At 35.7% G+C, this 17,600-nt stretch overlaps 1 protein-coding gene across 1 annotated transcript in view; it reads right to left on the bottom strand.

The window, feature by feature from the left end:
* crhr1 (corticotropin releasing hormone receptor 1) overlaps window positions 1-15,729 on the bottom strand; it is a 185,227-nt gene extending 169,498 nt beyond the window's left edge. The window contains exon 1 of the mRNA XM_059006700.1: window positions 14,062-15,729. Within this exon, the coding sequence (XP_058862683.1) occupies window positions 14,062-14,100 (39 nt within the window). The 5' untranslated portion in view covers window positions 14,101-15,729. The remainder of the gene's footprint in view (window positions 1-14,061) is intronic.
* Window positions 15,730-17,600: the final 1,871 nt, after the last annotated feature.

Genomic DNA, 17,600 nt, shown 5'->3' with positions numbered 1-17,600 from the left:
TTTAAATCCTACATGAAGATGTTACATACTATTGTTATGCTTTTGTGTTTATAATGTGGATCTGCATCGGCCACGCGAATCTCACCTGTCTACAGATTGAAAGGTGACAATTTGTTTTTAATTGAAAGCACTTTGGAGATTATACACACAACACAACCTTATTGTGTGATTTAAAGGTTTAACGGCTTTCAATTGAAATGTGTCAGTTCATATTATTCGGAACCGCTGTATTCGTCCCATCCTTTATATATAGGATACCATAGAGATATTAAAGGATTTTGTAAGGGTTAATGTGGCTGCTAAAAAAATCATATAGTAGTTTTTTTTATTGTTTACAGCGACACTGCTAAAATTCCACAAATGCATGCAGTTACTGATCAGGTTTTAATTTGAAAAAAGAAAACTATTTAATCTTCCTTATTATAAGCACATAGCTTGATCTCTACCTTAGTTTTTACTGTGAAGTCAAAAACTACACTCCAGCCCTGACTAACAACAAATTACCATATGTAAAATAAACTCATTATCATTGATTGGTCCTGAAAATGCGAGAACTGAATATAATTGTAAAGGCAGGAAATCTAACCTTGCAGTTAATACGTGTTAACAAATTCCTTTCCGTTTTAAGTAATATCTTCTTCCCTTCAAACATGTTAAAGGAGATTTGGAAATAACAATCAGTTAATCAAAGCTACAAAATGCAAGCAAATATGCCATCCTAACTCCTAACACCCAAAAAGAAAAAAAAACAGGGGGGAGCAAATATGATTGTCTGCCCTGGGCGCTAAAATGCCAAGTTACAGCTGTGACCTACATTACCTTTTTCTTATATATATATATATATATATATATATATATATATATATATATATATAGAGAGAGAGAGAGAGAGAGAGAGAGAGAGAGAGAGAGAGATGATTATGTTTGCAGTAAAGCGAAAATAATTTTGGGGTTTATTTTTCGTTCCTTTAGAGAGGCCCCTCCAAATGTTGTTTCACATCTTTACAAGAGTTTGGTAAGAGCTATTTTAGAGTATAACTGTTCTGTCCGGGTATCCATTTCAAAAATACAATATTAAGAAGCTTGAATCTGTACAAAAAATGTCTTGTAAGATTCTATTGAATGACTGGAATTGGGGTTCTTACTTATGACAACCTTCTTAGTCGTTCATCTCTCAAACCATTAAGTGGCAGAAGGCCCTATTTTATTCTTGGTAATTTCTATAAGTTTCTGCATTCATTGTGTTCTACCTCTATGTCAGTCTATGCTCATAAAAGACCTGGGCTGAGAGGTCTCCACAGAGCTGCTCTGACCATCAGTCCTTATCTCTTCAGTTGTGTTGTTATTCTTTATTTGGAACAGCCTTGGGGTTCTGGAATGCCCTTCTGGATTCCTGAGTGTCATTATCAAGCCTCTCCGGGTTTAAAACTGCAGTTCAGTGTAATCTGTGTTTGAGGTGAACTTGTTTTAGTTGCAATGTAATTTAAATATAAATATTTGTATATTTTAATATATTTGTGTATTGTATGCATACGCCTGTGTATATGTGTGTTTTTATTGATATTGCTTGGATGTATAATTGTTGTATTGTTTATTATTGAGTATGGTCTACTTAGGTCTCTCTTTGTATGAGTGCTGCACTATTGAGATGTACCTGTGCTGGCCCTGTGGGCACAATGTGAAATAAATAAATAAATAAAATTTTATATATATATATATATATATATATATATATATATATATATATATATATATATATATATATATAGTTCCTCTTTTTTTGACTTAGCCATGTTTTTGAAAATATTACTGTTTTAGCTCCGGCGCCATTGTCAGGCAGACAAATATTTAGGATAATGTCTTCACTGTTATTTTTGGAAATACAATAAGAATTTTTAAGCATGGAGTTCCTCAACTGTATTTCTTTTTTTTGCCTCTTCATTTAAATGTTTTTTTTCTGTTATAGGTCTAGAACTGTCATTGTTTTGTTGAATTTGTATTATTGATATTGCTTTTTTTATCTCCTTCTGTGCAAAAGTGAGTGACAAAATCACAAAATAAATATTTTTCCAATTCTTACTTCTAGATTTTTTTTCCAAACTAATTTGAAAACAAATCATCCATAGGATTATTTGTCAATTTTCTCAAAAGGAATCTCCCTGCACCACCATGCTGATATGGAGCAGGATCCTAAAAATATTTCAAATACTTCTTCCCCCCCTTAAAGCAAATCTTCCCCCTCTCCCATATGCCCTACAATGTGTGGTAACACTTTAGTTTAGGGAGTCATTTTAAGTGATTATAAACAATATATAAACATGTTATTAATTATGCTATAACAATTATAGATTGCAGAATATAATTAGAAATAATAAGACTATTATTATACACTTTTGGTATTATTTGGCTATTGTTTATAAGCAGTTATAACGGCTATAGTCTGTCTGCCTGTCTTTTCAGGTCTGTTTATCTTTCTATTCTATGCCTATATCTGTCTTTATATGTGTCTCAACAATAGTATGGGGCTGCTTTGCTTTTGCAATGCAGTTAGTATACACTTGTGCCATTGTAATATTTATTTATTTTGTGCTATTGTTTATATCCACTTATCTATCATGCCGTATCTGATAACCAAACCATTGTTCATATATTTTAAGCACGCCTGTGCTCCACTACTCAAACAACAAGGAAGTTGGTAATATTATTTATATTCTTTTTACACATGACCAGTTTAGAGTGGACTGACATGAAGTAAACCAAAGTAAGGGGCTGTGGTTGGGAGTCATAAGCCAGGGTCAGTGTTGTAACCGATGGATCATGTGGGTGCAGTGCTTGTCGTCAACACCCAGGGATTACCTAGCATCTGGTCCGTAGCTTTCCACAGTTCCTGGAAAGCCATAATGGAATGTCAGAGCTAACCGGGTATTCTAGCTGGAAAGATTGTAAAATTATATGTTGCACACAATGGCTGAAAAGTTATATATATATATATATATATATATATATATATATATATATATATATATATATACACATCAAAAGAAACATATCACTTATATTTGGATAAAATTCACTAGATGTGACTGAAAAATGACAAACTCTGTTTTAGAGCAGGTGCAGTGACTTTTTATTGTGCTGATTAACAATTGACATCACAAAGATGTTGCAAAATTATCTGTCAATCTTGGGCAGGTGTTGTGACTCTTGGTCTCCCAGTTCGTGGCCTGTCATTGACAAAGTGTGTCTGGTTATACTGTCTCACCAGGTTTGAAATTGCTGGCTGTGAGCACCCAAGATGGCGAGCCACAGTACGCTGCCCTAGTCCAGCCTCCAACATCCCGATCGCACGAAGGCGCTGCTCTCTTGACAGACGTGGCATATTGTTTTTTTCTGTGATTTTCTTTATTGCTTTTATTCAAGCTTGCAATTCAACAGCTGATATCACTCCATATCCAGTGTCCAATCAACTGTCTCACTAATTAGGTGATTAAGTGCATGTGCTTCACTCATAGTCACTCATGGTCAAGGATGATTGTCCATCATTTATATACCTTTTTTTTTAAATAAATGTGTTATAATAGTGATGTTTCTTTTGATGCTCGGTGTATATATATATATATATATATATATATATATATATATATATATATATATATATATATATATATATATATATATATATATAAACTGCAGTGACAAAATTGAAGGCATATGAAAGAAAAAGTTTAAAAGATTAAAAAAGATTTTATTTTCAGGACATTTCGGGCAAAAGCCCTTCTTCAGCTGTTTACAAAGAAAACAGCTTCAGCTCTTTTTAAACAGGTGAAGAAGGGCTTTTGCCCGAAACATCCTGAAAATAAAATATTTTTTAAATTTTTTATTCTTTTTGTGTACATTTTTTAAAAACCTTTTCTTTCATATATATATATATATATTGTGACAGACTGGGGTGTTTTGTCACGGTTCTTTCGGGTCTTGAACACAGTCTTTCGGAACCAAGCACACTGGACAACAGTATTTCATTGTAAACAGGGCGGTGCCTGTATGTTTATTATCGTGTTCTTTTTATCCAGAGTCACACAAATCAAATATCAACAACGTAAACAAAATAAACCAAACAAAACCTAGCTCTTTATTAAGAGCACTAACTAAACCTTTTAATTATCTTTTAACTACCCCTTTCTATAAGTCAGACAGCTAAGCTGTTTACTGACCAAAGTGAACACTTTAACTAGGCAGCAATTGTTTTCCACTAGGTAGAACACCAACCTTTAATCTGTTGCCAGCACGTATCGGTCTCTCTGCATGTCATACCCTTTGCACACACTTGCGTTTGAAAACCCCCCCAAAAAATGGCTGCCTAATTGGAGACAGGTGAAAACCCTTGTCTCAAAATGGTCGCCCCTGTGGAGCTCTGGGAATTGTAGTCTTTGTGACATTGGCAGTCAAAGACTACAACTTACTTATGTAACCCAAATTCAATGGAGAGGATACAGGCTTCTCTTCACTCTTGGACCAATATACACACCGTCCACCGCTTTCCCATATATTTTATAGTTCACTTTGTCACAATATATATATGGAAAGTATGGACTGCCCTTTGAGTCACATATCAGAAAATGACGAAAGGCTGAGGGCAATATTGTCCCTGGAGGTTAGTATTGCCTTCCCGAGGGATAATCATTAATCATATGATATATGGTGAAAGTGGCAGTCGAGATTTGCTTTACGAAACAAAACAAAAGTTAATTAAGGCAGGAGATTTGCTGGCAGCCGAGACAGGCAGGAAGTCAGGACGTGATTGTGAGGGAAATAAATACACACTTCTTTAGTGTGACGTTACATCCGTGGTGATTGTTGCTAGGTGGTTCCAAACAAACAGGTGAGTCTATAGTAAAAGTAATTAGTGCGTTTCAAAACATCTGTAAAATTGTACAGTAAAAGAGGTTGTATTTTAATATAAATACAATTATAGTTAGTAAATAGCATGGTGCAGTGTTTTGAGGCAGACTGCAATTTAATAAGTCAAGGATGGAAATAAGATGCCCATTTCATAGCAATTTGAGCCATTCCAGATTTTATGGTGACCTTAATCATTCAGACACAATTAAGCTTATGCATGATTACATTTAAATAATTCTTCTTCCCTTTAAAATAAAGTGAGAGCGAAAACATTGAGATAGCCATGTTGTTTGGAAGTCTCTATGGAGTGAGTGTCAGTAACGAAAGCACTGAAGAGCCATATTGAAAATGGTGGTAGGAGCAAAATAGTTGTAAAAAAAAAATAAAAGTATTGGAAAGGTTTCAATGTTATTTACTTCAATGGTTTCATGTTATTTACTTCAGTGGGAGGCGTGCTGAGCCTGCCGAGTCACTCGGGGCGTGATTGGATGGGAAAGAAACATTGATAATGGTGGTAGGAACGGAAACATATTAAATATATATATATATATATATATATATATATATATATATATATATATATATATATATATTATAAATGTACATTTACATGGAAGGTGGCCTTTTTTCCTTTTGATTTAATAAGATATGTTGTGTATTTATAATTAACCAGTAGAAGTAACTATCTCTGCACAGATGAAGCAGGAGAGGACAGTGGGTGTTTTCTCTGTGTGAGGGAGCCTACCGAGAACATTCTGGAGACTGGTTTAAGAGACAGTGTGATGATGTAATCATGTTCGATATTGTCCGATAGGTGCAATATAGAAAGCTTTTTCAAGCAAAATTGATTTTTATAGACGGCCATATGACCTTATTTTTACCAATGAAACACTAGGATAAAAATGCAATGTTTCATATATATATAATGGAAGGGGTGTTTGAAGTTAATGAATGATATTACATGCATTATGAACAAATAGTTATTAAAATTAATTCTATTATGACACTCCTTCAACAATCCTTGCAAAACTTAGAATTCAGTTAACATTCAACCAAGGTTTCCCTTATAAAGTTTACCAAAATAAAAAGCATAGCTAAGTGTAATAAAGCACTGTAAAGTGGAGGTAAGCATTGTAAAGTCTTGAAAGGTGAGGTAAAGCATATTAATAAATGTGGCAAACCATGGTAAATTATAGCAAATTCATAATGCAACCATACGGAAAGCATGTGAATTACTGCAGAAACTTGCTGTGGAAAAACTATTTATAACGGTTTAAAACACTGATGTACCTTGGTTGCATGCATTCAGTTTAAAGGGTAAATGATTTAGACATACTCAACTAATTTGCCGGGTAAACCACTAGAAATATTCCCAAATTGAAAACCTCAGGGGAACAAGATTCAATTTTGCACTAAGCTCCTCCTTGGGAAAACCATGTCATATTACAGACTTCCCTCATTGCCCCTTGGGTTTAAATATGTTGTAATTACTTACTAGTAATCAAACTGCGTCTGTGCATGCTGAATAATTACACTCCACCTCAAAAGATTTCAGTTTGAACTCTTTCTTGTTAAGTTTTTGGTTTTGACTGCATTCACATACACTTGATCTAAATAGTGGCTGATCTTAATACCTACACCATTGATGTATTAAAATAGGCAAAGCTGTTTTTAAAGAGAGACAAAAATACACTTGAGAGACTCGCACACTCTTCGAGATGTTGGTTTTCTCAAAGTCCTCTTCTTTTAATGATTTAAATGACAGGGATATTTATCCACCACTATTATATTTGATTGTAGCCTTAGGATAGGGATCCATTTAGGGGATTTTAATCCCACCAATGTTTAGATTATTTGTGTTTGGAAGAAGGTTCCTGGTGCGGGACCTCCCTGTATAGTGGGAGTAGTGCACGGCCCAAGCTTGGCCACCTTCTATTTTCTAGTTTTTGTACAGTGATTTGTTTAGTATTTTTTGGTGTGTGTGTATATATATGTGCCTATAGAAAGTCTACACCCCCTTGAACTTTTTTCACATTGTGTTGTGTCATTTAAATGAGGATTTTTTTACACTTATCTACACACCATACTCCACACTGTTAAGGGGAAACAAGTTTTTATTGAGAATAAAATTATATATTAAAAATACAAAACTGAAAGATCATAATTGGATAAGTCTTCACCCCACTGAGTTAATACTTGGTGGAAGCACCTTTGGCAGCAATTACAGCTGTGAGTCTGCTGGGATAGGTCTCTACCAACTTTGCACACCTAGATTTGGCAATATTTGACCATTCTTCTTTACAAAACTGTTCAAGCTCTGTCAAGTTCCTTGGGGTGCGTTGATGGACAGCAATCTTGAAGTCATGCCACCAATTTTCGATTGGATTTAGGTCAGGGCTCTGACTGGGCTACTCAAGGACATTTACCTTTTTGTTCCTTAGCCACTCCAGTGTAGCTTTGGCTGTGTGCTTTGGGTCGTTGTCTTGCTGAAAGGAGAACTTCCATCCCAGTTTCAGCTTTCTTGCAGAGGGCAGCAGGTTTTCCTCAAGGACTTCTCTGTACTTTGTTCCATTCATTTTCCCTTCTATCCTGACAAGTGCCCCAGTCCCTGCCGATGAGAAACATCCCCATAACATGATGCTGCCACCACCATGCTTCACAGTGGGGATGGTGTTCTTTGGGTGATGTGCTGTGTTGGGTTTGCACCAAACATAACGCTTTGCATTTAGGCCAAAAAGTTCAATTTTAGTTTTGTCACACCACAAAACTTTTTGCCACATGGCTACAGAATCTCCTCGAGTGTTTTTTTGCATACTTCAAACGGGATTCAAGGTGGGCTTTCTTGAGTAATGGCTTCCTTCTTGCCACCCTACCATACAGGCCAGATTTGTGGAGTGCTTGGGATATTGTTGTCACATGCACACTTTGACCAGTCTTGGCCATAAAACCCTGTAGCTCTTGCAAAGTTGCTCCAAGGGATATTCAAGGCCTTTGATATTTTTTTATACCCATCCCCTGATCTGTGCCTTTCAACAACTTTGTCCCGGAGTTCTTTTGAACGCGCCTTGGTGCTCATGGTTGAGTCTTTGCTTTGAAATGCACTAGCCAGCAGAGGGAACCTACAGGAACTGCTGAATTTATCTTGAAATCATGAGAATCACTACAATTTAACACAGGTGGAGGCCACTTAACTTGGTGTGTGATTTTGAAGGCGATTGGTTACACCTGATCTAATTTAGGATTGCTATTACAAGGGGGGTGGACACTTATCCAACCAAGCTATTTCAGTTTTTATTTTTAATTAATTTTCTACAAATTTCTAGAATATTTTTTTCACTTGGAAGTTATGGGGTAGGATGTGTAGATAAATGAAAAAAGTCCAGGCTGTAAGGCAACAAAAGGTGACAATTTTGAAAGGGGGTGTATACTTTCTATAGGCACTGAATATATATTCATGTACCTGTATATATCATCTTCCGCACTAGGGCTACCATTGTGGTACCCTAGTGGTGGCCACCAACACTGCAATTGCAGCAACTGCCTCGTACTTAATAAAACCTGGATGCCTGTGTGGCGTTTTCAAGCTCATACCCTCTGTCTCAGCAGATACCAACACTGTAACAGAACGCCCATTACACTAAGATATTATGAACTTAACAGGTTCACATTTAAATTGAATGGACGATGACTATTGCAATTATTATATACAAGACATTTATATAATGTATTGCTTTCAGTTTTTCTAAAATAGTGGGTGCCAGGGCGAGTATTTTTGTTTTATTTGAAAGGCTCCATTTACTGTGTATACCTGTACCTGTGGGACAAACAGCTCAGCAATAAGTACTGCATGTTTAAGTGCCCATGCAATCCCATGAAACTATGCCAATCAGACAAATATTTCTGCTAATAATGTCATCTTCACTGTTGAGAATAATGACCAGTTTCTCCATATTATGCAATCATTTAGCACATAATGCACGGCATTTAAATGTCAGTATGTGCTACAATCTTGATTGTATTATTATTGCAGTGACACGTCCCATACTTTATTTAGCTAACTTCTTTGAAGTTGGAAAGCCTATCTGTATAATGAAGATATTGGTACACTGTGATGATGATCAATAATTGATCATGCATCTTTAGGTTGTGTTCTCTAGGGCTATTGTACAGCAAATGTTCCTAAATATTTAAATGCTTACCTGAAAAACAGTAAATGCTTAATTGTACAATATTTAGTTTTTTATTATGTCCACCTTTTAAAGAATCGTGGATCCCAACAGATCACTTGAGAACCACTTAGTGTTTGTTTTCAGCAATGCAGTATATGGCATTAATTTGGTTGCTTTACAACTTTTGTTTGGCGCACCCTGCTATGCATAATGGCAAACCAAAAGTTGTATTTAGGTTTCTATAATTGTTCAATAATTGTTTTCAGAATTACTTTAACACTAGAATAACCGCGTTTATATGCATACCATGAGTGGTCAATTTTGACTCCCATATTAAAAACAATTGTACTGAAAGGACAAACAATTGAATATAAGTCGTAGCTTTATTCAGGAACGTCATATAAAGCATCTACACAACCGAAACATTGTAATAAACGGACATTTGAACAGAAATGTGTTTATATACGGACATATTACATAAAGCGCAACCTCAAAACAGTAAATCTTGCAGTAATTCCAAACACTGCTTTGCTGTCATGCGTCTTCCGCAATCCATTTTCAATGTGTATTGGGATAACAATTAATTTCTTAGAAAAACTTGTATAGTAACCAGAGTGCAGACAGACAGCTGGGCGCCGTGAGCTGTCAAGGCTGATTGAAACAATAGAAATGTCAGACTGCTCACTTGAGGAATGCAGACTGATAAAACTTCAATACATGGCAGCAAGTCCCGACTGATAAATAGAAATAATAGCGCAACATTTAATTGTTATAATGTTTTATATGTATCGGTCAATTTGACCGCTGCTGGTCGGAATAGGTATGACAGTATTTTATCTCCCTATTTTTTGCAGCTTCGCGATTCTTTCTTTGTCAGGGTAATTAGTACATATTTTTAGGAAAAGTCAGGAAAGCACAGCTCCATATCTTAAACACACGCACTGCAATTTAAATTTAAATTTTCAAAAAAGAGTCAAAATGACTGCCTTGGTCATTCTAGTGTTCATTTTAGTTGTCAAAGATATTAATTGACAGTATTGTAACACAATGTGGTCTGAAATTAGATTCGGATCGCAAGTTAATTTGTTTCTGAAGTTAATTTTGTCTGTTCGTTTCACCACATAGACAAACATTTTATAAAGTGCTAATCTGGAGAGACAGCCCAAAACAGTCCCCATTGATAAACAACATTTATCCCCACAGTGATAAGAGTGACGACCATTAAACAAACTGAGGGTCCCAGAGTAGTTTGCTTGGTAAAAGCATAGCCACATGGTGCGCAGGGTGAGTCCGCACAGCCAGGATGCAAACCTGTGCTGGATGAGTCGCCGGTCTTCACTGGACATTCCGAAAGGAGCGTTGCATTGCCTCTGGCACTCCCGTGGGGTAGAAAGCAAAATCGGCAGGGACTGTTTCTCCTCATCGTACTACAGCGAACCTTGCTGGCCAGGCACCCAGTGAGCTCAGAGCAGATACCTGCAGGGCTGGCCTTTGTCCTCCACAGGTTGGTAACTCGCTAACATCTGCTCTCGAGTTCCTGGGTGTAAAAATGGAAACTGGCTTGGTTATGGGATCTGAGGACGCCCACTGAACCTTGGGCTCTCCTGAGCTGTGTGGGGAATTGCTACAGTGAGTAGAAGATATTTGGACATTCCAAATGGGGGAGAACATCAGGGTGGTGTAAAATAATTGGACTTACTTAAATTTTTTCCCTGATCTGCCCAAGAGGCAATGAACACAATAAATGCATTCCAGCTAAAGCCAGAATAAAAATGTAAAACATACTGACCTACTGTATTTTCATAGGACACAGTTATGACGAATGTGCATAACATACAATATGATGTTTATTTTCCATACCCCGATTACATAGCAAGATCTGTGCCACTGCTATCTTTAGACTACATAAACTGTTGTGCTTTAGATTATCATTGGACTTCAGTTTTCCACCTTTCAATCATACACAGTTAACAAATACAAAATAAACAGTACTGTATAATAGTTTGATACAGAGTAGTGCATCATTATAGCTGGAAGTGTACAAGTACTGTACCGGTAGTATAAAGGCATATTTACAATAATATTTTAATAAGGATGCTGCAGATCATTTCAGATTCTTGCTGGACTGATCTTCTGTACACTTAAAGGGTGAGTTTTTTGTGGGGTATTGATACTTGTGAGCACTTTTTATAGAGCCTGCTATATTAATTTTAGTTGAATAACTATAACTCCTCCAGTTTGAACCAGCATGAACAATCAATTGATGTACCATGTGCAGTTTAGCTGTGCTCTGACAAAATGCTTGATTGTCTTTTAAGTCCTCAGTGCTCCCTGCTGTTTTGTTTAATGCATCTTCTGCTCTGTTTTGCCACCTGGTGGCAGGACTAATGAAGTGCAGCTGTTTCAATGGTGTGACAGGTAAATAGCTGGTTATGGCTATGACTGTAGTTATGCTTCAGAACCACATACGCTGGTGTTATTGAACACTGTCTACTGTAGTTCAAAATCAAAAAATGCCTCTTATAACCAGAATGCTTGGCTGGTGCTTTTCCATATACGGCACACATTCTGATGTTTCCAAAAGAACAGTCAATAGAGCTGTCCAATATTTCTGATTGAAAGAGTGTTTATAAAGAGCCATAAGAAACAAAAAAAAAAAAACAACTGGCCTACACATGGTCTCTGGTCTTCACCTTACTCAAGAGATGTATTGTACAGCTGTGGCCAAAAGTTTTGCAACACCCTGTAGACTTAGCTAATGTTGTTTATTAAAGTTGAAAGAAACCTGCTGAATAATGAAGTACATATTGCTTTGTAGTTTTCCATATACTTAACAAAAAGTGACAAATGGAAAAAATCTAACATGAAATGCTGTACTACTGTTACGGCTCCCAGTAGACTTTTGCAATATTATTTTCTAGGTTCTTTGATTGCATGATGTTAAATAAGGACCATGTGCTGGAAAGCCATGCTGTGGACCATTCTGTAAATTTTTACCCACTCATTTTGGGGATCATTAAAGAACAGTCACTCATCACTTCCAATCGATTTAAACCTCTATGCAGGTTTGCCAGACATGGCCATGGTCACCCTACAATAAAGCAGTATATAACCCAATCAAAGTAGTAAACCAGTATCATTATCAGCCATTGGAAAGGTATCAAAGTTGTATAGTTAATTAAGAAAGCTACTTTGACATTCTTTCCAGGCTACATTATTCCCAAATGGATGATTGTTTACAGTACTTGACACAGTGACGACTCAAATACTCATTATAGGTACCTGGAACTTCTGCACTTTGTTGTACTGCATTGAGAAGTTACTGTGTACACAATAGTACTTTACAATGTACGGTTGAATGTGCAGTTCTAAGGCTACACACATTAACTGAAATAAATGCACATCAATCAATATAGTTGAACTCATATGACTCGCATTCTAATTATTAAACTGCCATTTTAAATGTAACCTGTTGAGTATGTGCAACTTTTATTATAAATACTTTAAAATGCAGTACTGAATTATCGGGCAGTAAGCTTTAACACACTCGCCAATACTACACGTTATCATTTATATTTTGTTACTTACAATTAAACCTGTTGGTTGATATGTGCATTCAACGATTGAGCCGTGGACATTGGGCGTATAAAACAAAATAATGTTTAGTTAATACCCTCTCGGTCGATTCATTCACGTTTGGTTTATTTTATTACGGGTAATAAGGCGGTGTCTTTATTTGCATAATATTTGTGTAAAGTGTTCTATTGCCTAATGTGTTTCCACTGACGTATGTACACAGTACTGACTCTTGTTTGAAAAATAAAACGTCAAGACGTGTGTAACACAGACGGGAGAGATGCATTACAAATCAGTGATGTTAATAAAGGGTAGATCTTAACGCACTATCCAAGAGCAACATATTGACAAGCAGTGTTCCACAAACATTTTCATTGTTATGAACTCTCCTTTTTTCTGCATGATGATTTCTTGTACACTCTAAATTAATGTAAATGAACAGAGTGTATTTAAGGAAAACGCACAATGTGTGTTAAATATCCGATTAAGAAAAAAAAGTGTTTCTCCAAAGAATAATAAAGTAGCAGAAAAGGGGCACTACACCACTATATTCACTTCATCCAGCTTTCACTTTATTCAACTTATCATCGCAATAATGCTGATTTTAGATGTCCTATCCTGAAATCATTAGTTGTACAGCCTTTGATTACTTTTCTAAAGCTAGCCACATGAAACATTCACAAGCATCGACTTCTGAATACTATTAACCCCTGCACATAATGGCACAGCAGAAGTAACGTCATGCTGAAATAAAAACGAGCAACAAAATAACCCCAAGGTATTATGTTTTAAGATATGTAAACAAGGTAGCCTTTCTAAAATATCAAACCTCTTTAAATCAATGCCATCACAGGCTTGCTTATAAACTGATACATTTGTCGTTCATATAGTTCTTTGAACAAGACAAACACAATGCAGTATAATTAATAATAATAATAATAATAATAATAATAATAATAATAATAATAATAATAATAATAATAATAATAATAATATTTTGGTTACATTCAAGTTCTACTTCAGAGGTGCAACTATACTGAGTGCTGTACTTAAAAACAATGTCGCCGTGTATCAGGATAGATTTAAAAACATGACTACCTTTTTATATAATTGGTTTTACTCCTACGCTTTACATGTAGTGTCTACAAACTTAGCAACGTAGTTAAATAATAGATAGATAGATAGATAGATAGATAGATAGATAGATAGATAGATAGATAGATAGATAGATTGATTGATAGATATTTTCAGAAGAACAAACAAAATAAAACCATCCATTGCACTATTTTATTTTAGAACACAGTATAATAGGCTACTAGATTCAATTCATCACGAAAGCTTATTTTGCACATTTAACTTCAATAAGCAAATGCAGCATACATGGTTATAATACACGCGTTGTTAGGTGCCTTACCTGCAGCAGTTGGATGGAATACTTTCTCCGGACGCTCATCTTGTGGAGTTTAAATCTGTTTGTTGAATATGTACAGTCTGTTCATTCAATTCTCAACTAAACAGATGTATGGCAGAGGCGACTGTACTACCTTGCGGCAGTCGGACAGACAGATATATCTTCCTACAGGATTTTTGTTGTTGTTATACCATCAATTGTACGTCCGTCAATCGATACTTTCTTGCAATCGACTTCACCCATGCAGGTTCAGCCTTGGCTCCGTACCTTACAGTAAATATTGTAGTTCAATGTGTTATGCAACGATCTTTCTGGGTATTTGGGATCCTAATCGTATGCAGTCATATAATAATGCCTTATTATCAACTAACTTTTGTAAACCTGTTCTCTTGGCAATATTATGGCTCTTGTATTGTAATTAATGCAGTGGATAATTCCAGTTCACGACATTGCAGCAGATAAGCCCCGGTTGGTGGTTCGATTTGTGGGGCTCTTAACTGGTGCTTTTACGAACAAAAGCACCTTAAACTCGTTTATCAGCAGTCTAATATTTGCAAGATGCTTAGTTTCGGTTGCCCTATCTGTGCTCTTCAGAAGGTTTATCTAATTTTCCCGGTTTTGGAATGAAATAGTCCGCTTCACACCGTGTGTGGGAATCTTATTATTTTTCCGGCAGTTCTCCGGGCTGGGGATATGCAGTAACCTCCATGTGGTAAAACAGATTATTATTATTATTATTATTATTATTATTATTATTATTATTATTATTATTATTATGTAAATATATGTATAAATAAATACTTGGTTCTTCTCAGTTTTGACTATGTAACAAAACAGCGTGTTTATTATTTTCCAAATTCTTGTGCATTCTGTTGCCAGTTATCACACGGTTTGATACTCCCTGCTAGATCCAAGTTAAATATTTGCCAATATCCTCTCTGCATTACTTCTGAAATAAAAACCGTGAAAATATAATAATAATATAATATATAATAATATAATACAAAAAATAAATACAAAAAAGTATTAAGGTATTATTGAGTGTTCAGTTCACCGTGTATCCAGCTGCTTGTTGTTGTTGTCACCACCACTATATAACAAAATAGTCCGGTTTGGTCAGGTTAGGCTGCCTGAATGATGTTCCAGTCCGTTCCGCCGTGCTAGCTACAGATCGTATGCTGAGCGGTGCTGCTATGTCGTGCGCTTCAGATGGGTTCGCACAGACTCTTCACTCCGCTCCAGTTAGACTCCAGTGGCAGGGCTTTTGTCGCCGCAGCTTGTGGTCATTAATTCCACTCCCTGTGCAACTTCGCCGTCTTGCTGTGTGCCATACATCAGATGAAGCAGTCGCTTGTTTGTTGTTTTCGTGAATGGTTGCAGGAAAGTGGCAGGTAACGCAGCACTCACCTTTACTCTGCGATAGAAGTGACGGAAATGTAATATTTATCTCTTAAGAAGGTTTATAGACGTCCGTTGACCCAGGTGGTCTTTTTGCTGTTATTGTAAATGTTTTAATATAAATGTTGTTCAATATTGCATCTAAATTGTCTGTGTAACCCACTGGCTTCCTTGTATTCTTCTGCTCCACCGTTTCTGTTTGTCAGATTTATCGGAATCGGAATACTGTATAAAACGCACTTATGCTGTCCAACCTCTGTTATGAAGTTATGTCTGCAGCTCTCCGCTCGGTACTGAAAGCAGCCCTGGCATGCGGTGTGTCTAAACAGCTCCTATCATCCTGTCCAAGGACGGCTGTGTGTTCCCATGGTGACATAGCCACCTAGAAACATTTATGTTGATGGTCCTGTCAATAGTTACAGATTTGCAATGTGTTATTTTAAACTTTAAATGTCCATAACAAAACGTTCTTAGAGGATAGTCAAATTTAGAGAAATAAAATAACATGTCAATCAAATGTTTACAAATACAGCTACACTAGGTTGTCATGGACTTAGAACAACTCTGGAGTGATTTGCCTTCAAACAAATAATAAAATCATGTTTTATTTTTGTATTTTTTTTCTTTAATAAGTACAATATTAAATAAAGCTGTATACAATTACAGTACAATATTACACATACTGGTATGCAGCACTATAATGTTTATTCATTTACTTATCAACATTTTTAAATTATTCTCTACTGTGTGTGTGTGCATTAATGTTTTTTTTTTTTGTAGTAGTAGTACTGTAATTGATATCCATTGAGTGGGTTTAGTACTTTGCCCAGTTCATGTCTGTGTGAGACAGACTATTCTCAGTACACTCATTTCCGATTCACCTTAGCAAATTAGAACTAGGGGTGCCAAATGTTAGTCTTTCTTCACATCTACATCAGTACTACGGCTAATGAAATAACTGCTTCTTAATAAATTCCATATATGTGAGTTCTTTTTTCACGTGTACAGTTTTGAAAGAAACACATGTTATAGCAAATCTGTAGTAGTGTAGTTATATTGGTTTATGGTGTTCATCCTGGATCAAGAGTTGGTAATATTGGCTCAAGAAAAATGATTTAGCTCCAGTGCTTGAATTATGGGACAAAAAGTAGGTGGGCCCTGCTAATATTGCAGTTACTAGGAAACTGTGCACAATAAAAACCCACCCAACAAAACATTATCCAATCACTGGTTAGCCAATTATAGCAAGAATAAGAAATTGTAAGTGGGGTAGGTTGTAACGTAACACAAATCCAACCATCACAGACCAATTTTTTTTTTCTCTTTTGCATTACGTTTTATAAGGAATAAATAATGTCAGCATGGTAAAGAAGTAAGTAATAATTTGGCTTTTAACAAGCCTTTATCTTTACTACTTTTAAACCGTGTTCTAAGTTTAAGCACATTTCTAAAACTGCATTCTTGAAAAATATGTAATTTGCTTTTGCTGAGCTCCCTGAATCTCTGGAATATAATTTGTTTGCACTGAAAACAATAGAACATTGGTCACCTTTAATTTTGAGTTTCCTGAAAACAAAAAAAAAATGAATGAACAAATAATCATGTAAGTTATCATCATACTTGTAGAGCTTCTCACATAAAGTTGCTGTGTGATTTAAATATTCTGTGCTTTGCTTCTAATCTCCACTTGTTCCCAGCACACGTCATCACTGCAAGTAACGTCAATGAATTCACCTGGCAAATTCAGTGTAAAACTATGCACTAAAGTCTCAAATCGAAAATTGCCTACCGTCAAACAGGCAGATATCATACAGCTATGCAAAAAAGAATGACAGAATAACTTAATACTACTTCATTTACCAAAATGAAAATAATTTATCATGGATGCGGGAAAAACACTAACAATACGCTGTGCAGCGTCAACCTAGAATTATTATTATTTTTTTTTAATTCCATTATGAACCTACACAAAGGGGAAATACATAAATATATGATATCTGTGTGTAAAAGAGAATAGATAAATACATTAGAAATCAAATGAACTGAAGCACAATCTCGTAAATGCATCGTTGTATTACAGACTTAATACAAGTGCAAATGCAATGAAAGCGAAACAACGTTTCTGTTTTGCAAAACAAATACTA

The sequence above is a fragment of the Acipenser ruthenus genome, chromosome 33 (assembly GCF_902713425.1).
Source record: "Acipenser ruthenus chromosome 33, fAciRut3.2 maternal haplotype, whole genome shotgun sequence".
NCBI lineage: Eukaryota > Metazoa > Chordata > Actinopteri > Acipenseriformes > Acipenseridae > Acipenser > Acipenser ruthenus.
Note: the sequence above shows the minus strand (reverse complement) of the source record. Positions and strands in the feature narration are given on the sequence as shown.